Source organism: Pleurodeles waltl, chromosome 12 (genome assembly GCF_031143425.1).
Source record: "Pleurodeles waltl isolate 20211129_DDA chromosome 12, aPleWal1.hap1.20221129, whole genome shotgun sequence".
In the NCBI taxonomy this organism is placed as follows: Eukaryota; Metazoa; Chordata; class Amphibia; order Caudata; family Salamandridae; genus Pleurodeles; species Pleurodeles waltl.
In genome coordinates this window covers 705,236,334-705,259,648 of record NC_090451.1, presented here as the reverse complement: position 1 = coordinate 705,259,648, position 23,315 = coordinate 705,236,334, and the positions used below count along the sequence as shown (strand labels likewise).

Genomic DNA, 23,315 nt, shown 5'->3' with positions numbered 1-23,315 from the left:
AGCCAGATACTCTAGGCTGAGTGGGCAGGAGGAGAGTCGGTGCCGCCTGATGGCACACAGATACCCTGGCACAGTGGTTCCTAACCTGTGGAGTGGGGAACCCCCTCGGGGTCCACAGCGCCTACTTGAGGGCTCCTTGACTGCTTAGAAACTAAAATACTAACAGATCATTACAGTGTATATAAATAAAGAAGCAACGTTGAACATTTTAAACCGTTCTTTACATGTGAAGGATTTTGAAATTGGAGGCAAAAAATTAAGTTGCTATCCTCAGATTGATTTTGAGGAACAGTGCAGGTGCATCAAACTGAATATATTATGGACGATGAGTGGCTTTAGATATTTGTTAATTAAAAATAATATTTATTAATTTATGGGTTGTTTGTTTTGTACTAATGCTTGTTTTTGTAATTTTGAGTATTGTTTTCTGGTCCTAATCATTTAAATTAATCAGGCTTGGCCTCCAAATTCCAATAATGATTTAGTGGGGATCACCAGGTTCCAGTACTGAGTTATTTGAGGGTTCACAGGAGTGTAAGAACCACTGGCCTAGCAGAGAGGAAGGTTGGTTTTGAAAAACACTGCAGAGTTATTTATTGAAGGTTTTCTCTAGCTTGTTATAGACCTGGGGAGGTCCACTATGCTGACAAAATCTGTAAACAATTAAACATCGTGCACCAAAAGATTTATCTTTACAGAGTCTTTCAAGAGTAGTTCCTAGTATTGATTTCCATACAATTTATGAGAACAATATTGAGGTGTAGTAGTTTTAATAACTCTTTGGAGGGTCATGGGTGCAATATGTTTTTTTTTTTTTACTGCGTTCCAAGAGACGCCCACCTAAGAATCCTTTCTATGTAAGATTACTTTGGAACCTGTAATGAGCAAGGCAATCTGGAGAGCTGACCTGGCTTTAAATGGTGGTCGCTAATGTAATACCTATGTGGTTGGGTACATGTGCACAAAGGTGTGAGCCCCCTGTCAGCAGGTGAGCTGCTGCGTGAGGTAAGATCTGGAGATGAGTTGTACTCTGACTTTCAACAAACATGGCTTTGACACGCATGACTCTTACCAGAACCAACACTTGGCCTGCTTTTGAAATCCAGCCCTGGCCCGCATGTTTGGTATTGCTTTGCAACTGGAATAGAGCTGACCCATTTATTCATGTGGTTTTTGAAGAGCTTTGATATTTTCGGTATCACTCAGAGGTGACGACAAGGACGGGACATCCTCATTAGTTTCCTTCACATGATGGTCACGGTTGGGGGTGCAAGCAGCAGCAGTATTCCTGGGGTTGAGTTTTAGGTTGTTCTACCAGCGACCAGGCCCCAGACATGGGTTGAAATATTCAGTGTCTTAGACCAGCCAGGCTTTAAGACACAACTGTGTCATCAGCATAACCTGGATACCGAGGCTGTGGATTTGATACCAAGGCTATAGATTGAATACCCAGGATGTGAAATAAATAACCAGGGTGTGAGTTTAATACCCAGGCTGTGAACTTGATCCCGTAGCAGCTTCGAGTGTAAATGGAGGTGGGATGGAGAGTGTTCCAAGAGTTACTCCCCGGGCACAGAGATGGATGTGCAAACCTCATTGGCAACCAGAAAACATGGCACCTCATAGTCATTCGTATCTAAAGCTGCTTGAAGACATTGATTATCAGATCAGTCTGTTGTGATGTAAGAACTTAAGATGCTGGAGTGCCCGCCTCTTAGCTGCTGGTGTTTGTGGGGCATGTTCTAGCGCCTTAATAGCACTAGAAATAAAAATAGAACAAAGCATGTTTTGTGATTGTGCAATTCCTTGTGGTTGGTTTTCAGTTCCCAGTGTGAGTGACCCTGGATATAATATCAGCTTTGAATCCCAGGATTGCAATCTGGACCCGTCCAGGTCTCCACAAAGCACCTGTATGCCTTGATTTTGACAAGACAGTGTACTGAACCTTTGCAACCACAGTCAGTGTGACAGGACACTGAAGGGTGACACGTGATGGGCTGTTAGAGAAGATTATTGTGGGGTTGATTCATTAAAACTAAATTACAGATACCAGGATGTTAAGATGTGATGGCAAGGCACCTACTTGTAACTGGAACAGTCCATATGCAGATGTTTCTGCTAACATTACAAAGTTAAACAACATTTTGAATTTGGGGGACATATATAAAAAGATTTTCACAAAATCGCACAATGTTTGATGAAGTGGTGAAAATAGGATGAGAAGATAAGCATCTGGCTGTGAGGTCCTTGCATAGCCTTACACGCCCATCCTGGTTTGCAGTGCTGCGCTCTCTAGTCTGGTGGCCACTTGGACAATCAAACTAAACCTGGTCATAGTAGAGAGTGACTCAACATGTGGTTGCTAGTGCATCACCTTGAACACTGTTCTTGTCCCAGCCTGTGGTTCATCTCACAACAATATATTTACTCTCCACAACCCTCATATTCACACATCTTCACAAATCCTCTATTATCGTGCCCCAGGTCTAGTGGTATGTCAGGGGGAGCCTGGGCTATGCCTTTTGTACACATGCATATCAGACCTTACATAAGGCATACCTGCAGAATCCAGGGCCCTGCCTGTCCTCAGATGCCACATGACTCCTGCAGCTCTCTAGGACATCCCTGAAAAATTCTTATGTGTGCTCTACCTCCAATCCTTGTTCTCTGTTCTCTCTGACTAATCTTCCCTCCTTCCATCTCTCTGACACAGGATGGCCGCCACCGTCTTTGTGCAGCCGCTCGACTTAGTGAAGAACCGCATGCAACTCAGCGGGGAAGGTGCCAAGGTGAGGGAGTACAAGACCAGCTTCCATGCAGTGGGCAGCATCCTGCGGAATGAGGGGCTACGCGGTATTTACACCGGGTAAGATGAGCTCTAGAAGACAAAGTCAAATGGAACCCTCCTCAACAAGCACCCTCAAAATGCGTATTGATGTTCATTGAAAGACATACATCAGACCGGTTGCTCTTAGGTTCTTTGTTAAAAGACAATATTCACACGAACTTGAGTGTGCTTTTATGGGGGCTGGTTCTCATGGGTGGAGGTTCTGGTATGACCTTTGCAAAGGACCTGAAAGTAACTGGGCCGCAGCATGCACTCATCTTTTTACAGCGGTCGTCCGTCATATGTAACTGTGTCACTTGAGATAAACCAGTGATATCATAAATGATGTCATTTTTTTTTAGTTCAAAACGTAAATGTTGTCACTGACACATTGGCTTAACTATAATGTAACTTTAACCTTTGTTTCGTTAGTAAATTTCTAAGGTTTTTCTTTGAAACCAAAAAAGATCTTTTTTATCACACCTAACTATAACGTTACTGTAACCTTTGTTTTTTTTTCCAGTGAATTTCTAGGGTCTTTTTAACATAAAGTAATATTTAATACCATACATAGAGCCAACACCCCGCCGCACACCGCCTTGGGCTGTGCACATGGGGGTGGGTGGGCTGGCCACAAGTCCTGGCCGCATAGAGTGGTGGGCAACACAAAAGGTTGATGGACAGAGTGGTGAAACTTATCAAACACTCACCGAGTCACATATCTGGGTTAAATTCATCATTCTTTCGCTCACCATGCCAACCCAGCTTGGGCCCAGCCATATGCAAATCAGTCTTGACCCTTCTCACCATGGGAACTGTCCAGCCCGAACTGCCAGGCCAGGTCCTCCGTGGAATGGAATCAAGGATCCTGGGACCAGTTTCGATGGGTATCGCCCATCATCAGCCAGGCTAGCTTGAATCCAGTGGCATAGTAAGTAAGGGAACCACGTCTGGGCATACCCTGCCACTTAGGGCCACCTTAGCATGGAGGGTGGGTCCATGTGGTGTCCTTTTCCGAGCCTCATTAGGCCCTTGGGACCCCATCCCACAGGGCCTTAGGTTTTTTAACGGTGAGGGGGCCAAGTGACCCCCCTCTCTGGCCCGAGCCTTACTAGGCCCTGGGGATCCCATCTCCCACCCCAGGACTTTTTTTTTCTCCCCTTTTTAAAGGGATGTGAGCCATGTGCTACCCCCACCCCTGAGCCTCATTAGGACCTGGGGATCCCATCCCAAGGGCCATTTTTTTCTAAGGGGAGGAGGGCTACATGCCCCCCCTCCTCGAGCCTGTTTTGGTCCTGGAGACCCCACCCCCTGGGACCCAATGGGATAATTAATGGGAGGGGTGGCCACACTGCCCCCCCCCCCCCCCCCCCCAAGCCTTAAAAAAGCCCTTCAGACGCTATCATCCCCAGGGCAGTTTTCCACCCCTAAGTAGGTGCAGGCTGTGTGACCTCGCCCCCCCCCCCCCCCCTCAATGTTTTATGACCCCAGTGACCACATTCCCAGTGGCCTGCACTTAGGTGGATGGATGCCCATCCATATGGGGCTGTGGGCGGAGCTCCAGGACCCCTGTGGCCCCCACCTGCATTGCTCCCACCACAGGGAGTAGCTACTTATGCTGCTCCCTCTGGATGGGACCAATCTCTTGATCTGTTTCTCTGTCCTTATCAGTACAGGTATGCTCCCCCAAGGCACAGCTAGTAAGCCGGCCCCCGCAGGGATGGGGTCCATGGGGCCACAGAAGGCTCAGGGAAGTCCCCCTACCCTTTAATGTGAATAACAGCCCTGGGGGGATGGGGCCTGGGGGCCTTTTAACGGCTCTGGGAGGTGGGTGTGTGGCCCCCTCCCCTTCTTGGAACATTCTGGCTCCAGAGGTGGGCTCCTCCTGGCTTATGATGGCTTGAGAGGGCGGCATGATGAAATTGGCCCTGGGGGATAGGGTCACAGGACCTCTGGAGGCTCTTGGTGGTGGGGTGTGCTTGGTTCCCCTCTCTTTACGCAAATTCCGTCCACATGGTGAGCTCCTCAGGGTCTTTAATTGTTCGACCATGCAACCCCGTCCCCTTAAATAAACAATGCAGCCCCTAGTGTGGGTTCCCTGAGGCCTTAAATTGAAGATTAAGGCCACGGTTGCTGTTTTTTTCCGATCCTGCAGGAGTACTAAGGGATCGCGGCAAAAATTGCTGTGTTTTTTTATTTTTTTATTTTGGTCCCAGGGGGTGTTTCTGTGGGTCCTCCACATGTGGCCTGTGGGGGCAGGGTATCCCTAACCTGCCCACTTATATTATTTTTTAATTTGCGTCAGAACGAGGGGCTAGGAAACTAAGTTCCAGAGTCCTATAATGGCTGCCAGCAACATTTTTCTCATGTCGAGTCTGGGAGTTGATTGTGTCTGCTACCATAAGCCACCGATTCCTGCAGTCTATTTTACCTTTACTAACTGTACTTCCCCTTCCCAGGCTCTCAGCAGGTTTACTGCGGCAGGCGACCTACACCACAACACGCCTGGGCATCTACACCATCCTGTTTGAAAAACTCACCAAGGCAGATGGCACTCCGCCCAACTTTTTCATGAAGGCATTGATTGGCATGACAGCGGGTGCCACTGGGGCCTTTGTGGGCACTCCAGCAGAAGTAGCCCTTATTCGGATGACATCAGATGGCAGGTGAGTCACTTGTTGGTTCTATGGGAGTTATACCACATGTAGGAAGGTGTGTGATCAGACATCTCTGAAAAACACATCCAGTGCATTGTTCAGGAAAAGTAGCATTCCTAAGTTTATTTTACCACTTTGATTGCCCTGGTCTTGCATCAGATGATGGTGATGGGTATCCCAGCTCTGGTGGTGGTCCCTGTGGGTTGATTTGGAGCCATTAGGTAAGATAGGGGCTGAGATGAATATTGAGGCTCGTGTTCCCTGGTTTTGGCAGTGAGCTTCCATGTATAATCTGGCAGTGGATATGTGATGGAACTATGTATGCTTATCCTCACGGCGGTCGCCTTCTGCGTCTATTCGTAGATAAGTACAGGAGGACTTGGAGGAAGTTCTAGCAAGATTGCCAAGAACGAACTGTAGGCACACTCTCAAATTCCGAATACTGAAAGACCTGAAGGTGTGGGGTGGTGTAGGATTAGAGGCCCGAAGACAGGGATGGGTTGCGAAGGTAGAATGCAGGAGGCTGAAGGCACAGTATGTATCTGAAGGCAGAGAGCCCAAGGCATGGGAGGAGACGTGTGATAGAAGGGGCTGGTGAAGCCCTTTGGACAGGCAGTGCGATACCCTTTGTGCACCAGATAGAGAACTAGAGGGGCATCAGCATTTACTGTGGTGGTCCAAGGATTTACAGAAATAATGACCATTCGCTCAGTTTGGGAAAAAAAATGATTTCTGTAATTTTGTTATGGAAAATAACATAGGTAACGAGAAGTCACCCATAAATGGTGCTTAAAGCAGAGGTTGTTGTATTGTTTGCAGTGTTTTAAGATGTTAATGGAACACATGAGGTGCAGGATTGAAGCTTTGTGTACTGATTACTTTATATTTAGTTTCTTACCAAACAGTTGTCCTCATTCAAATGTCACCGGGTTCCCCCTGGCAAAGTGTGGGGGTTATTACCCAATGTGCTTCCACCCCTCACTACTTGAAATCGCAGTAGAGGCAGAAAAACCTTTGAATCGTGATTACAAGAGAGCTCAGATCGGCCCAATTAGATGCTTATTTTTCTCCGCCCACTTCCACAGTTTAAATGATTTCTGTCAGTTGGGATATTTGTTTTTGGGCAAGCAATATACCCTCCCTGTAAGGTTCTCTATTTCTTCCAACAAACAAAGGCAGTTGATCACAGGCTAAACTTAGACTTTCTCATTGATGCAGTATTTCATGTTTGTAATGGTACAGAGGTAGTATTTTTTTAAGAGCTCATGCGTGCCCAGTAAAGTGCTTAAAGTCTAGGCACAGCAAGACAACAAAATGTGAGCTCTACTCCAGCGCGTAGGCATAAACATTTTTAATCATCAATTTGAAAGTAACATTTTTTGAAGTTTATGTTGCAGTCCATTCTTCCTCATTCTTTGTTGTGTCTACCTGTATAGCTGGCTAGTTGGTGTCAAAATTAGTCTGTTGGTAAAGCCCTTCTAAAATGAAGTGGCCAAGGTAAGAAGCTGGTCTAGCATCTTCCCATAGGTAGTCTTAACACCTTGATGAGGAGCCAGTGCTGATCGAGTGAAGATCCCTCCGCTCTATTGCTCAAATCCACCATAACCTGTGCTTCACACTTAGGAACCTACACAAGATGGATTCAATCATCCTCAAAGCTGAACATTGTTTCTTGTCCTGTAGAGACCCACCAGAGGTCAAACAGTTCTTTTATTTAGATCTGTTTTACAAGCCAACAATTAAGATGTTCTAATCCACAAAAATGTTATTCAAATGCCACTCTACTCTTGTTTCAGTTAGCCTACTACTCTACCCTGACAAGCATCATATTTTGCAAGTTAGAAATCCACTTCCTACCACTTTTTTAGGACAGTGCAGTTTTTTTTGTCAACAGGCTGTTCACCTAAACTGCAAAGCGTTAGAAAGCAAGAGAAAAGGGTTCTCTACACCGCTCTAATAAAGAAACATCTATGCTATGGGTCAATTTTCAATAGTATTCAGACCAATGTCTACATCTTCAAAGATAATGCAACGGGGCAGCATCCCAGAGCAAACATCTTTGAAATTCCTCCAGGAAGGTTAGCAGTGAAGTTGTTAGAATATTTTGATTTTGTGAAGTTCCTCTAATGGACTTTCCTTGCGGCCGTGGAAATTGTAAAATGATTGCTGTGACGAGAGGGGTGCAGTTGTAGTCTCCCTGGGAAACCCGTGTTTCATAGGCTTGCAGGAAATTTTCTTCACAAGGTTTCTTCTCTATCTTTGATGCCTAAGGCGATTAACTTATTCTGGATGGGTAGTCGAGATGCGGTGTATGATCTACTACTCTGAGACGTGCAGACAAGTTTAGTATTCAGATATTGTTAACCTCTCAAGTCTGCTGCTTTGCATCAAACTTCACTTGAGTGATGCCTCTATTCATGCGTCAGAGGGCGATTGATTGACTCCAGCCTGCTGCTTTATCCATGTCAGATTGGCCCCTGAAACCCGTAATACTGTCATCACGATTTCCTGCAGGATTCAATAAATAAACTGAATTTGCCTGGGTGTTCTTGCACTGGCTTGAACTATTGCACTGGCTCGGGTGTTCGTGCACTGGCTCGGGTGTTCGTGCACTGGCTCGGGTGTTCGTGCACTGGCTCGGGTGTGCACTGGTTCGTGTGTGCACTGGTTCGTGTGTGCACTGGTTCGTGTGTGCACTGGTTCGTGTGTGCACTGGTTCGTGTGTGCACTGGTTCGTGTGTGCACTGGCTCGGGTGTTTGTGTGTGCACTGGCTCGGGTGTTTGTGTGTGCACTGGCTCGGGTGTTTGTGTGTGCACTGGCTCGGGTGTTTGTGTGTGCACTGGCTCGGGTGTTTGTGTGTGCACTGGCTCGGGTGTTTGTGTGTGCACTGGCTCGGGTGTTTGTGTGTGCACTGGCTCGGGTGTTCGTGCACTGGCTCGGGGGTTCGTGCACTGGCTCGGGGGTTCGTGCACTGGTTCGTGTGTGCACTGGTTCGTGTGTGCACTGGTTCGTGTGTGCACTGGTTCGTGTGTGCACTGGTTCGTGTGTGCACTGGCTCGGGTGTGCACTGGCTCGGGTGTTTGTGTGTGCACTGGCTCGGGTGTTTGTGTGTGCACTGGCTCGGGTGTTTGTGTGTGCACTGGCTCGGGTGTTTGTGTGTGCACTGGCTCGGGTGTTTGTGTGTGCACTGGCTCGGGTGTTTGTGTGTGCACTGGCTCGGGTGTTTGTGTGTGCACTGGCTCGGGTGTTTGTGTGTGCACTGGCTCGGGTGTTTGTGTGTGCACTGGCTCGGGTGTTTGTGTGTGCACTGGCTCGGGTGTTTGTGTGTGCACTGGCTCGGGTGTTTGTGTGTGCACTGGCTCGGGTGTTTGTGTGTGCACTGGCTCGGGTGTTTGTGTGTGCACTGGCTCGGGTGTTTGTGTGTGCACTGGCTCGGGTGTTTGTGTGTGCACTGGCTCGGGTGTTTGTGTGTGCACTGGCTCGGGTGTTTGTGTGTGCACTGGCTCGGGTGTTTGTGTGTGCACTGGCTCGGGTGTTTGTGTGTGCACTGGCTCGGGTGTTTGTGTGTGCACTGGCTCGGGTGTTTGTGTGTGCACTGGCTCGGGTGTTTGTGTGTGCACTGGCTCGGGTGTTCGTGTGTGCACTGGCTCGGGTGTTCTCGCTCTGGCTCGGGTACTCTTGCATGTAGGAAGCAATGTGCAGAGGGCCCTGGTGGATGGGACACTTAGGAAAGAGGGAGGGTCTTCACATGGATGGTGAATGAGGGAATGGTCTTTTCGAGCTTGATTTCTGTAGCGTCTGCACTAGAGAATCTGATAAAGTGCTTGTAGTGGAAAGGACATGAAAGGACTCGCTGTTTGCCCCAAGGCTTCAGTTTTCAAAGCAAATGAAGAGTGGAAGAGCTGAGAAAGTTAAACCTTTCCTGAAATCTCAAAATCCGATTACGTTGTTTTTAGACACTTCGCTGCGTAGATGAGGAAACTGAAAATTAGCACCAAGGAGCGGTGTTGTGAGGAAGTAAATAATAAAAGATTGTCTCTGCCATACGTTTGTTCTTTTCTTAGCAGCGAAGGAGCAGATAGTGAAAATCCTGAGGGACAGTTCACCTGCAGTGTTCTACACTAGATAGAAAGGAAAGGCCAGACAAATATCCTTTCCAAAGAGGTCCAATACTCTGACCGCATACAACTAGAGCATCTCCTAGTGCTTTGCAGACTCGCCCAGGAGGAGTATCCTGGCCTTTCAACAATGGGAAACAGGCTCTCAGCAGTCCTACCAACTGTTCAGTTCAACAGGGCACATTGACCATATCTGTTTTCAGCAAATGCAAAACATCAGAGAATGCTCACAGTTGGCAGCAGATGCAGTCAAGAGAACTTCCTGAGAAAAGCGTTTTCTAAATTCTCTTCAGGGAAATGTATTTACCGACCTCTGATTTGATGAGACACAATTAAGACAAATGCAGACTGTTGCACCTTGACTTATAAGGCTGCAGCCTTTCCCCACATCACATGATCTTCACTAATTTCAAACAAGCGTGGGGATGAAAATGCACCCTCATTTGCTGACCAAGGAGAGGGGCTGGATTCTCCATATGAATTTAAGTTTGCCTAGGATCTAACGAGCGCTCAAATCATATCTTACCCACGTCATATTTATATGGCTGTTCAAGGTATGGTGATCTATGAAAGATGCTGTGCAGAAGGTGGAAAAGGCACTTAGATGTATTGACCAGTCCTCTGGCATTGGCGTGTTCCACAGATTTGCAGCCTCCTCCGTTAGGAGGGTAATGTAATTTGCAATTTGAGCTCTGTATTCGAAGATGGCCTTTGTAGTGGAGAGGGTGAGCGAGTTGGAAGTGGTTCCTGGGGAGTAAGGGACAGATGAAGGGGAGAGGAAGAAGATCTTAAGGGCCATCAACGCTTGATCTGGGGTTGAAACACATCTGTGAAGTAGTTGGATTACTTGAACACTGCTTTAATAATAATGAAAAAAAATCCGCACCTATTCCCAGCCGATTGATGAGGAACTATTCAAAGAATTTAAACTACGACAGATTCTGAAAAACTGTAGTTTTAAGTATCAATGTATCTGTTCGCAGACCCCCCTTGAGTTCCTAGACCTGCTCGTTCAAGAAGCAGTAGCGTAACAGCAGGGTCTTGATAGTTCTTTATGAATTTCCAAAAGGAATTCATCTATGGGGAGATTTTTCCACACTTGAATTTGCTTTATGGCTCATGCTAAGGTGGTTCAAAGTACCCTTGAAAGTTCTTTGTGTGAACAATGATTCATCTGTGGCCTCTTCTCTTGAAACTCACTGTGTGGTCTTCTGGCCTAACACACCTGACTCTAAAGAACATCTGATACTGGGGAAGAAACTGGTAACAATGGTGCTTCCTGTTACAGTCACTTGTCCTCACCCTTCAGAATGTGCTAGGGTGCCACCCTATCAATCCTTTCTTCATAATAATATCTAAGAAACAAATACTGTTCAAGAGATTTGTTAAACTTATTGTGGTCATTAGAGCCTAAACAAAGCATCACATCCTGAGCCTTATTCCCTAGCCTTTATTATTAAGGCCTCTTCCTGGCCTCATAGGTGAAGAATATTCTCATAGGTGTGTCTTCCAAAGAAGCTGCCCATGCAATGACTATTGTTAGTTGTTATTCTCATAGGTAGGAAGGCGGATTCTAGAATAAAATTCATAGTGATCGTTCCAGGCAGATCTTGCACATATTTGTGACTAATTGCTTTGTTTTTCTCCTTCACAGGCTTCCTTTGGATCAGCGGCGGGGTTACACCAACGTCTTCAATGCACTGATCAGGATAACACGTGAAGAGGGCATTACCACCATGTGGCGGGTAGCGTAGAATCTATACTTTAATTACCTTGGATGCCTTTAATGTGATTGCTTACACTTGGAAACAGATACAGTTTTTTCCTTTCAACCCAGGAGAATAACATTTGCTAAATTTGAAGACCTCTTTAATTACCAGAAAAGCTAGCACAAACCGAAGCCTTCATTCTCTATACACGCGCACCTAGCAAATGCTCAGAACCTCTACAGCTAGCCCACTCTGAGCCCCAGGCTGAGTTCAAGCACATGCAGCGCACACACTCTTAATTCAACAACAGCTAGTTCAGGTTCAGCCATCCTCTCAGTACTAACACAAACTTAGTACCTCTCTCCCATTACACACACGTAGCACATGTTCAACCCCATTAATCTCTTGCACTCATAAAGTGAATGTTTCCCTGTGAGCATAGCTGTATTTTTGGCATTAATGTGGTATTTTAAAAAAAAAATCTATTCCGATGTTGGCTACAAGGCATCATCAGTTCACTCTTCTTCTTGAAGCAACCTCTTGTAGTGAACTGGAAGACCTGAGACAGCTTTGAGGTGTGGGTGTGGGAAACCACTCCTTGGCCCACCAGGAGTGTTCAGGAACAGCCTTCCAGGAAGAAGGCAGTTGTGGTGCAGTGTTGTGCAAAGAAAGTTTTTGGGTCCTTCTATTTTAGTTAAGGAGTTGGGATCACCCGGGTTTCACTGCACTGCTGCCATGCAGATGGGAGTGCTCAGTCACCTGTTTACTGAGTGTAAAGACCACAGATCACCCTTGTGGGAAGGTCCTGTATGAAGAGATGAGGGATGGCAATGAAGGAAGGGCCCTTCCTGCCTTCCTTCTGTGTCTTCCTTGGTTCTGGTCTGTCTTTGAGAGCTTCATCTCCATTAGGTAAGTGGTTGTAGTTCATAAAAGAACACAGCTCTGTCCTGAACAGTAGCACTTTCCAAATCCTCCTTCAGGGAGTCTCTCCACTCCTTCTGTCCTTACATCTGAGATGCACCTCCTGGATAAAAGGCTGCAGGGAAACGGGGTGGGGTGACAACCTTGTTTCAGTATGATCCACTTCACTGTCTGTACATGATAAAGGATTATATTTTCTTGTACTCTCTGTACCGTTTACGTTGTTTGACGCTAGCCACCTCTTGTGATAGGAAGCTTCTGACATGTATACCCTATCCCTCGCCGTCCACCGTTACCTTGAGTACCGTGCTTTCGATGACTGTGGCCATGTCTTTTTCAGGGTTGTGTTCCCACCATGGCACGAGCAGTTGTGGTGAACGCGGCTCAGCTGGCCTCCTACTCCCAGTCCAAACAGTTCTTACTGGATTCAGGTAAGCCCCTTTATGCCCCTTTATTCATCTCTCAATGCACCAGTGGGATCGTTCGCATGTGATCCGGCTCAGGTGGACTCATGATCTGGGTGGGAGTGGGGCAGGGTGGACTCATCCTTGGAAAGCATCAACGAGTGCTAATCAGAACAATAACCACAAGGATACTGCTTTCTGTTGTAGATCAGCCTGATTGCTTTGGATTACAAGTGAGCCTGTGAAGAGCAGAGTAACAGAAAGGGGGCTTCTGTAGTGTTCCCTTTCTTGTCAGTATAAGCTAAAGCTCCGGCTTCTTGTCGGCATTACAGCTGTGATAAACCATTGAGCCTCTTTTTAGGATTTTGTCGGAGGATTCTGTGTCAAGGGAGCTTCCACTCAAGATGAAGGGTTCCCAGAGAGTCTGCTTTACTGCACTGGGTGCTTGGCCGGGATACTTGAAGACCAGCTAGACCCATTTCCTGGCTCTGAATCATCGAAATCTACACAGACTGGCAAGCTTTCTAGGCAGGATCCTCGCACAACTTGGAGGTGTGCAGAGACCATAGACACTAGAGGCATACTTGGTGGGAATCTGTCACAGACATCTGTGTATGACAGTCCCTACAAGGTTTAAACCCTGTGGTCTTTAGAGTAGACCTATTCCCTTGCGCACTGAGAGACAATGTTTAAAACAAACTTATCAGGCGAGAAAAAGTTGACGGGGCAAGTTTCAGATCAGTGCCCAAAGATGCATAAATAAAGTAACGGACAGCACACAGGGGTGGCGCATATATGTGGCTTCGGTGTCACTTCTGGGGTGTGGAGGAGCTGCCCAATGCCAACTTCCAGCAAATGGAAGCAACGCTGCAAAAAATCTCTGGATGCAGTTTGGTGCCGGGGGGGATGGTGGTTCACAAGGCGAAGAATCTATGGTTTAAGTATCCGCCAGAAAGAGATTACCGAAGGTAAGATACTCGTTCTTCATGGCTGTGGGTCCTAGCTGTAATGTAAAATAGATTTGCAGAGCACTGCTTGTCGCCCATGAGGGTATCCAGGCCCTGAGCAGGAGAGTGTAGCTCTGTGGTGAGACTGGGCCCGAGTACAGTCTTGATAGTCTTGCAAGAAACGAATTGAAAAAACAGGTCTTCAACATCTTGCAGAATTCAAGAAGTGAGGAGGAGACCCTGATGTGTTGGGGGAGGTTGTTCGAGGATTTGGCAGCTTGGTAGGAGAATGATCGCCCCACTGTGCTTCTGTGTCGGTGGGGTGTGTGCGCGCAAGTGGGAGTTATGTTGAGCAAAGTCGTCTGGTGGGTTGGTGGAAGTGAAGCCGGTATGCGGGTCCTGTGTTCTGTAGAAACTTGAATGCCTGTGTGAAAAGTTTGAACTGGCAGCCCTTGTGGCTGGGGAGCCGATGGAGATCTCTAAAGCGCGGTGTGGTGTGAGTTTTGCATGGGAGATCGAGGACGAGTCTGGTAGCAGCTTTTTGGATGGTTTGAAGTCTGTGAAGAAGGTGGTTTGGGATGCCGGCGTATAGTGTTTTGCCATTGTCCAGTCTGCTTATGATTAGGGCCTGCGTGACGGTGCGTCTGGTTTCCAGTGGGAGCGGCTTTGACCTGCGACTTCATGGTGAGATTGATGTCCAGAATTAGGCCTTTGCTCTGTGCGTGGTTGGGCGTTAGGAAAGCCACCAGGTGGAGTCCCAAGTTGAGCTTTTATTCCCAAAGATAAGTACTTCTGTTTTATCTGTGTTGCGCTTGAAGCAGTTTTCTTACATCCACTTGGCCACGCATTGTTTGAAGTTTCTCTTGGTGGTGGCGGCGTCATCTGAGAGGGAAAAAATGAGCTGGGTGTCGTCAGCGTAGGAGATATTGATTCCTTGGAATCTGACGATGTTAGCCGGGGGAGTCATGTACATCTTAGAGTGTGGGGCTGGGTGATGATCCCTGTGTGGCTCCAGAGAGGAGGTCCTTGGGTTCTAATATGATCAGCACAAACCTGACTCATTGTGCTCTTCAGGAGAGGAAGGAAGCTCTCCATTTGAGTGCTGGTCCTTGTATTCCTGCTGTGTGTAGTCTGGCGATGAGTGTGTGGTGGGAGACGGTGTTAGAAACGTGGCAGAGAAGTCGAGGACCAGGAGGATGGGATACCCAAAGAGTGGGGTGAGCCTCATTTCATTGTCGTGGCTGCCTAATAAGATATCCAGAGACCTGTGTGCCTCTTCCATGGTGGTGGGTGACTATCAGGATTCCCAGAGACCGATGAGCCTCATTTCAGGACTGAGGGAACGTAGCTGGGTATACCAGAACATACAGCTACATTTGACTGCTGTAGATACCCATCTGGGTATACAGAGACCAGTGAGTTACATTTCATGCATGTACATCAGTAGCGGTATAACCAGAGATGATGAGCTTCATTTCATGGCTGTGAGTGCCTAGCAGGAGATGCATAGACCGGTGAGCCTTATTCCGTGGCTGTGGGTGCCTCACAATATACCAAAAGACCGATAAGCCTCATTTAACGGCTGTGGGTGCCTACCTTGATTGCCAAATATTGGCGAACCTTACTTCATGGCTTTGGATGCCTAGCCCAGATAAACAACTGATCACGTTGATTGCTAACTGTAGAAGGATCTTACAAATCCCACAAAGTCTGAGTATCATTTGTGTGCATTTGAAACGCCAGTCCATCAGTCGACGATGGAGGGAATTACGTACATGGTAACTAGAAAGGGTGAAAGAGCATAGCCTTGTGTAAAAATACTGCACAGAGGGTGGACAACTGATCAAAAGTGACCACACAGGACACACTGCATTGGGTCATTTGAAAATGAATGGATCCAGTCCAGGGTTGTATGTTGGAAGTACGCATGCATTTACTACGCATGCCTTAACAAAGTGGTCTGAAGCACAAATATGTCTTTAAAACGCATTCCTTTATCACGCATGTCGTCACAATCACTTACCTAAGTGAAAGCTCCAGACTTTGGAATATTATAATTTACTATTCCAACTCCAGACTGGCCGCAGTAGGGAAAGTACTTAAAGTCCAACAACACTTTCCTTAAGGAAGTCGTTGCAGTCACTTGCATGGTAAAGAAATGCCTTGTAAAGACGTGGTTTGGACCACATTGTTATGTCGCAGTGGGTTTCGAGCAGCGTTGTGAAGAGTTTTTTTTCCCCCCAGTCCAGTGCTCAGACCCCCACTCTTACCTCAGTCTCTAGTCTGCACACACCAGCCCGTGGTCAGCGGTGTCCCATTCAGGATCACTGCCGCAGAAACCCCCTATGAATACAGCCGACGAATGACGCTTGTTTCCCAGGGTTGCTACCATCCAGAGGACTGGCGACTGATAGACAGGCAGCAAAGATCAGATTCTTCTCACTGTAGTTCTATATCTGATTTGTTAATTTTGTTTCTGCTAATTTTCCCCCAAAACTGGAAATTCAAAACAGGCGTACTATTTTGTGGTAGCTTAGGGACAAGTCTAGGCTTTTATTTATTGTTTTACCAACCGTACCACTGTCTCTTTTTTTTTTTTTTTTAAATAAAGTGGGAAAGTCTCCTGGTTTGAAAATAGCATTAATCCAGATGGAAATGTAATCTGGGAATAATTTGATATAGTTTTTGTTCAAAGCATCATCTAAAATGTTCCCACGAACATTTAGACCTTTGTTTGTTTGCATTATAGTGAGTATCGTGGTGACTGCGCAGTAGTGCTCCGTGCTTGCGGTGTGTTGTGCACTTACCCCTTGGTCTGGCTCCATCTCTTCCATTCATTTGGAAGGATCTTCCAATTTAAAATTACATTATAAAAAGAAAGTGTGCAAATGGAGCGTTAGTGACTGAAAGAATATATTGTTAAAAGCAATATTAGCCACAATGCCTTTATTCAGCTAACTCATATTTTAGATTGTCCACTTTCAAGATCATAGATGTCCATTTCGCAGGCAGTTCCATTTTATGCCCTAAAACATGGAATATGAGTGCTTTCGCCCCTTCACCGTCCTGCAAATGTCTGAGGAAGAGTCCTAGGTGGTCTTGGCAGCTGGTATTCTACAAATGAGTTGGTTCAATAATGGGAATCATCTCTGCTGGGTTGCAGCCTATCTTTTTGCTTTAAGAACCTGGATTATATCTGTGACGGTTTACTGATTTTGAATAAAATACCATTCATTGTTTGCTCCAGTACATATCTCAGAAAAGCAAGCAAGATCTCAGGCTAATACAATTTATGAATTGCAAAGGCCCTCTGTGGAGCAGAATTTAAAGTGGAGTGTGCTTCCAGAGTTAGAAGCTGTCTGATAAGTTTGCACAGAGAAAGGACTAGTAGGAAGTTTGTGTCTTTCTTTTTTTAGAAGTTCAGAGTTGTTATAGGCCAGTGTGGCAGAGGTGAGCACTGACAATCTTAATTCTTTGTGTGCAGGCTACTTTCGCGATGGCATCCTCTGCCACTTCTGTGCCAGTATGATCAGCGGGCTCGTGACCACAGCGGCCTCCATGCCAGTGGACATTGCAAAAACGAGGTGAGTAACTGAACGCGCCCTACAAGAGAGAGTGGTATTTATGGCTGACAAAGCCCCACAGTAAAAATAGATATTTTTGTAAAGAGCTAGCTTGGTTCATGGAGACTTGTGGTGCTATAAGTTTGTTCCTGAAGTAACTTTATTATAGAGATAAGACAACATGAAAGAGAAAGCAAGCTTCAGCAGAAGCAGGCTGCTGTGGAAGGGTTTGCGCAAGAAAGCGCACCCCGAAGTCTGGGAACTATCTTACTGGAAGGACACGGATCCGAGGTTTGAAGGCAAGCAAGAGAACTTCAGACTGCACATGTAGTGAGACTCCATCACCTTGGTCCAGCTGCACCATTTGTAAGATTGCAACAGCCTACATCACCCCTTTTCCACCCTGAGAAGGTCTTGAGGGGTTTTCAACCCCCCCCCCCGCCCTCGGGGGCTTGACTGAAGCTGATGCTTAGATTTCAGAACAGTTTGTACCATTTTTTTAATCATACGGTTCTGGAGCGATTGTGGTCAAAGGATAAACGACACAACTCAAATTCAACCCTAAATTCTTTCTCCACCATTTCTCCTGGGAACTGATGGGCCCGCTTGCCGCCTGAGGTCCTGTGGATGCCCCCATAATCCAAAAGGTGTTTACTGCGCCAGCACTTCATGAAGTAATGTTCCAACACTGTCTGCTGCTCCATTTATGTCATCAATATACAAGTCCTCACCATCCCCTGGGTCGGGAGATCATTTTCTACAGTTTGTGTCCATCGAATTATGACCCTGCCGTACAGCATCTCACCCATCATGTCAGTACTCCTTCTAAATTGACTGGAAATTTGGCATTTTCTTTTCTTTCAGTGTGGATCCCAGTCTTTCTTTTTGGTGACGTGTTTTGGGCTTGGGTTTTTGATCACATTTTTGAGGATTTGCTGACCCTTAGAACTGCCACTTCCACCAATGTTTCACTGAGAAATTAGGATAGAGGGCATACGTATCGTAGCATGTTACATGCATTGATAGCACGCGGTCTGGCACTTTCAGATCCAGTGACTGGGACCTGTAAACGTCCCTAGTGAGAGAATTGAGACCCAAGTGTTTCTGAAGCCAGCCAGGATCTCCCAATCCTTCCCCCAGAATAAAGCATTTCACTTTGACCACAATGTTCTTTTTATTGTAATGAATATTTTGGGTTATTTCTTGGTCCCAGTAGTGTTAGAACCTTGTAGTTTGTTGTATTGATTACTGTCTTAATGTATCAGAGTTCCTGGCCTACTGACAGCTTATAGAATAAGCATTGGATTTTTTGCTTAGCTACCCTTGGAGAAAGTGTGCGAGGAGAGTAGCTTTGTTCTTCATTGGAAGTGCAGTAGTAACTGGGGCTCCAGGGCATTTACAGGACTCTGAGGCATCCATAGCTGCAAGGGGGTCGGGTATGGGGGCGCGGTCATTCACGAGTGCACCACGTAGGACCACCTTCTACTATGAGCTTCTAAGGCTCTGTTCCTAGTCCTGCCATTGGGTATCGTACAACCCCACGTACTAATGGACAAGCGGGCCTAGTAGGCATGCACAACCAGATGCACTCTGGAGAGTATCACACCGAAATCTGGATATAATGAGTCCATTTTGAAAACCCAGCTGTTTGCAGATTTGCTAACAACTTACACTGGAATAAATCATAATGGCAAAAATGAATACCCAATGACTCAAATGATTTTTCAACAACACTGGTGTTCGCTGTTAAATAACAAGCTGTTATGTAGCAGAGTTCTGTGATATTCTATTTTTTCTGCAAGTGTTTAAAAGTAACAGTCACTTCGTTTTCTGTTTATTACTTACCTTCAGTCTTTCATCCTTACACATCTTTCCCTTCCTGGTATTTGGCGTTGTCTGTGGCCCCTTTTGAACTCTGATGGATTCTGCATGTCTGCACACATCAGGATGTTTTCAGTTGTATTTCTAGTGCTTCTGTGCACTGGTTCTCCAGCACTGCACCTACTGTTTTTTATTTTTTACGCTCGCATCTTTGACTGTGCACTGCAGGGTTCAAGAAGTGAGTAAGCTGGTTTTCCCAGGAAGATTCCTTGCTTGGTCTGCATGTGTGTGTGCCTTGGTTATTAGTTTTTCCATCCTATTGGATTGTGTGTGATTCTGTACATACTCTGTCTGTCCCCCTCTGATCCTATTTACTACTGTTTTTTATTTATTTCCCAGAATCCAGAACATGAGGATGATTGATGGAAAACCGGAGTACAAAAATGGACTGGTGAGTGGCTTTTCCATGGAATAATTGAATGGAAATTCAGGCAGAATATTATATTTCTGGGTATCTCAAGTGGACATATCACATTCATTACAGACATCCCAGTGCACAAGGAGTTTTCTCGTCATACCATAGACATTCAGAGCTGGCATTTGGTATAATTCCTGCGAGCTGTAGACCTGCACGGCCCCTTGGAGCTGCCTAACAGCACTTGGAGGTTACAGATGGGCAGCTCAGAGCTGCAGTAAGAGAGTCACTCATGTCTGCTTCTGCTTGTTGGTACGAGGCACGGTAGTGCGTGCCTCAGCAGCATAAGGTTTGGAGTGCTGGATGGGAAAGTAGTTGGGACAAACATTGGGTGAAGCTTGGCCGCACCCTATTGAAGTGCTCCTTATGCCAGCTATTAAGCACATGCAGCATCCCCAGTCAATATCTCTTATACTTTTCAAGAGTAGCTAACCAATCAATGGCTACCGAGGTATTCAGTATAACTGGTGCCCGTAGACCACTCTACGCATAGCCAGCATGCCTTCCTCCCATCATGTTACGCAGTCCCCTTCTCATGACTCTTTGTAGATCTGAAAATTATTGAAGCATCTCTCGGGACAGTCATGATTTGCTGCCCATCCCTCCCCCATTAAAGCGGGCTACATTGGTAGCAGAAACAAGAGAAGTGAGTCTGAAGTGGAGCACCACAAGGTGAGTAGATGAGAGCAAGGAGGGAAGTTGCTTTGGAAAGACCCTAACTGAAATCCTTCTGATGCAGGGATTTTGGGGGGCTTAAGTGGAGTCTAAAGTAAGATTCTGAAGAAAAAAGGAAAGAAAACAGCTGTATTCAAGAGGCCGGCCCAGGCATCATGTCAAATGGACCACTTCATCTTAGGGCTCAGCTTCTCAGGACAGGTCATTGGGAATCCACACAAGTCCCACCAGCAAGAGTTCAGAAAAGCAAGAAGGTTCTGCAGCGAGTTAAAACTTTGTGTCAGAGTATATCAGAAGTAAGGGAGGGAAAAGTTAGGAAGATGTAAAGCAAAATCGTTTGTATCCATTTGCACCTTATCCCCTCCCCCTTTGCTCCCAGACTTCTGCAGCTCCTAGTTGAAGGTGCATCCCAGAGCTGTGAGTGGTTGTTGCTTTCATTGTGTTTCTGTGTTTGCCTACTGAGCCCTTGCGGCCGTCTTCCTTGAGGCCACAGGGAGGAGCTCTTGTGTGACATTTGCTTGGTCTGACTGAGAATGGTAGCACTGGAAACAGTGAGATCAATTTTTGTTCATGTTTTGCAGGATGTGCTGATGAAAGTCATCCGTTACGAAGGCTTCTTTAGCCTCTGGAAAGGATTCACCCCTTACTACGCTCGACTGGGACCCCACACTGTCCTGACCTTCATCTTCCTCGAGCAGATGAACAAATACTACAAGAAGTTCTTCCTGAGCGCCTGAGGAAGGCCAGGCACTGAGCCATCTCCAGCCACGGGCCGCCTGCCGACACTCCTTACGCTGGATTACAACCACTGACACAAACACTGACGGTAGAGATGCGGTCATCAGGCACTTGGGGTGGTCGAGAACACGAAGCGACCAACCAGTGTGGGCGAACGTTGGACCCAAAAGTAGTCACTTTGAGGAGCTTTCCCTCGAGTAGCTGCCATGTGTGGTTCTCCGCGAGGCTTCGCGGGGAGGCTCGAACAGAGTTTTTGACCATCATTTTCCTTGAGGAAGAGTTTCATTCTTTGCAACTGTTAAAGGCGTACCAGAGCTTGTGATTGCAGTGGGCTACAGAGCAGGGTGAGAAGGCGCGATGACCAGCGCATGCTAGCTTCGCACTCCAAAGGCCCCAGAGCTTTTGGCAAAGGCTCGTGACCACTTCACGAAACACACTCACCAAACGAGGAACGAAAAAGCACTTAACTTTCCAAAACAGAACCGCATCAGCTTCCGCGCAACAAGCTGTAGGGTGCACAGTTTCAGATATAGGCTTGTTAATCCTAAAGAGTGGAAGACTCCATCTGAACATCATGGTCACTGATCACTGGTCACCATGAGCCTCCATTAAAGCAACTTTTTTTTAAAGGCTTGTGCACTCCCCTTGCGGGCCACGGCAGCAGTTAATTTTATGTATAATGTTCACACTCTGAGAAGAATAACCTCTAGCGACAGTCAAAGAAGAGCAACAAAACATATCAATGACTAGATGAGTTGTAAACCGCTGCCTGGCCTGTTATCTGCAGGTGTTGTTAATTTAAGAAACTCACAGTGCAGTGTGCATGGCCTGGCTGCAATAGCTCCTATGTACAGATACCGAATGAGCTACCTCTGTTTATTGGTAGACACCTTCTCTACTGGTAGATGCTCGTTGGGCTTTCAACAGTCCTTCATCTGTAGACATAGCTGACTTGGATTTCCATTAAATATTCACTGTCGTGTGATGCACGACCCGTGTGGGCTTTCACCGGGTCCATGCCTCGCCATGCTTCTCCCTCCATGTGCTGATTGCTGATGTTGTTCTGTTGGTCAAATGAGCCTTTGCCTTGAGCCGACCAGGGAAGGACTGACAGTCCTGTACAGCTCTTAGACAATAATGCTTTTCTAGAAAGGGGCTTAACACCATTTCACTGCAGCTCCTGGACCTTGGTACGATAGGCCATTCCGCTTTAGGAGACAATCCTCGGCTGAGATGCCGCTCTAGCGTTTCCACGCATTACGTCTTATCCCCAAGAGTGCTGGTCTTTACCATGCCTAATTTGACATAACTTAATGTCCTCTGCCTCGCCTCCCATGGCTCTTTCTACCCAGAACAACTATGTGCCTGGGCACCATGCCTGGAGCATCCTGGGGCAAGATATACATCTTAGGAAGAGATGCCCTGAACATGCCCCTTCCTAATACCGAATCACAAACCTAATTTCGGTCCGGTAATAGATGACTGAATCACAAATGGGGCTTGGTACATCAAAAAAAGCTTTGTACATCTAGCCCTAAACTCTGATTGTGAAGCTCTCTCCTTCACTCATCGAAGGTTTGGGGAAGGATAATTTAAATGCCAAGCTGTTGAGTCAAAAATACAGGGCAGAGAGCATTCTGGGTAATTATGTGGAGAGACCAGACACACACTGGTCATTAACGAACTAGAAAAAAACTGATGCGTTAGATCCTGGATATTTGGTGGTTCTCCTAAAACAAGAGACTTCTCTTATCTCTGGACTTGGGTTTTGTGCATAATAGACGTTTTTTGTTTACTCATCATTTTTTTTGTTTCTTCCTTCCGGAGGAAGTAACAGAAAGATGGTATTTTCCCATCTGCCTCCTTGACACCCACTGGTCCAACCTTCACACGCATCATGTGAGCACAGTGTGTAGCCTCTGTTTGGCTGCATTTTATTTTTTTCTTGGAAAAGCTATTTTCTCTGTAAAGATTTCGTCCCAAGCTCTCCACCTCCTCAACGATCATTTGCAGTCCTTATACTCCCCTCCCTGTGTGTGTGCTATTGGTTTTCTTAAGTGGTGGAATTGCAGTTTGAAACGTTTGGTTCATGGGGTGGAAGATACTTTGGAGATAAAACGCACACCCAGATTGGGGATGCGGAGGTCCGGCATTAAAACAATTTCAAAGTGTGCTGCGGCCACAAAAATGACGACGTAAGCTACTATACACAAAAATACTTTATTAAAAGCATACTGTAAAACCACTTTGGCTGTGTTTGTGTGTCTTGGTGTTTCCAAATGGGTCAGAATGGATGAGGTTAGTGGGTGAACAAAAACAGGACTGAAGTTATAATGTGTCGGCAGATTCTGCTCTGTAATTATCGTAGTAAGGCTGTTGGTTTCCTTAACTTGTTTTTGATCCAAAGGTAGGTGGCCACATTTGTTTAGATAATAAATCAGAGGCAACCTAGAGTTCCT

The 23,315-nt window shown here is 46.3% G+C and overlaps 1 protein-coding gene across 1 annotated transcript in view; it reads left to right on the top strand.

Annotated features, from left to right (window-relative positions):
• SLC25A11 (solute carrier family 25 member 11) overlaps positions 1 to 23,101 on the top strand; it is a 41,702-nt gene extending 18,601 nt beyond the window's left edge. The window contains exons 2-8 of the mRNA XM_069215671.1: positions 2,714 to 2,866; positions 5,287 to 5,493; positions 11,258 to 11,348; positions 12,574 to 12,664; positions 17,069 to 17,168; positions 19,368 to 19,419; positions 20,700 to 23,101. Coding sequence (XP_069071772.1) covers positions 2,714 to 2,866; positions 5,287 to 5,493; positions 11,258 to 11,348; positions 12,574 to 12,664; positions 17,069 to 17,168; positions 19,368 to 19,419; positions 20,700 to 20,855 — 850 coding nt within the window. The 3' untranslated portion in view covers positions 20,856 to 23,101. The remainder of the gene's footprint in view (positions 1 to 2,713; positions 2,867 to 5,286; positions 5,494 to 11,257; positions 11,349 to 12,573; positions 12,665 to 17,068; positions 17,169 to 19,367; positions 19,420 to 20,699) is intronic.
• The last annotated feature ends 214 nt before the right edge of the window (positions 23,102 to 23,315 follow it).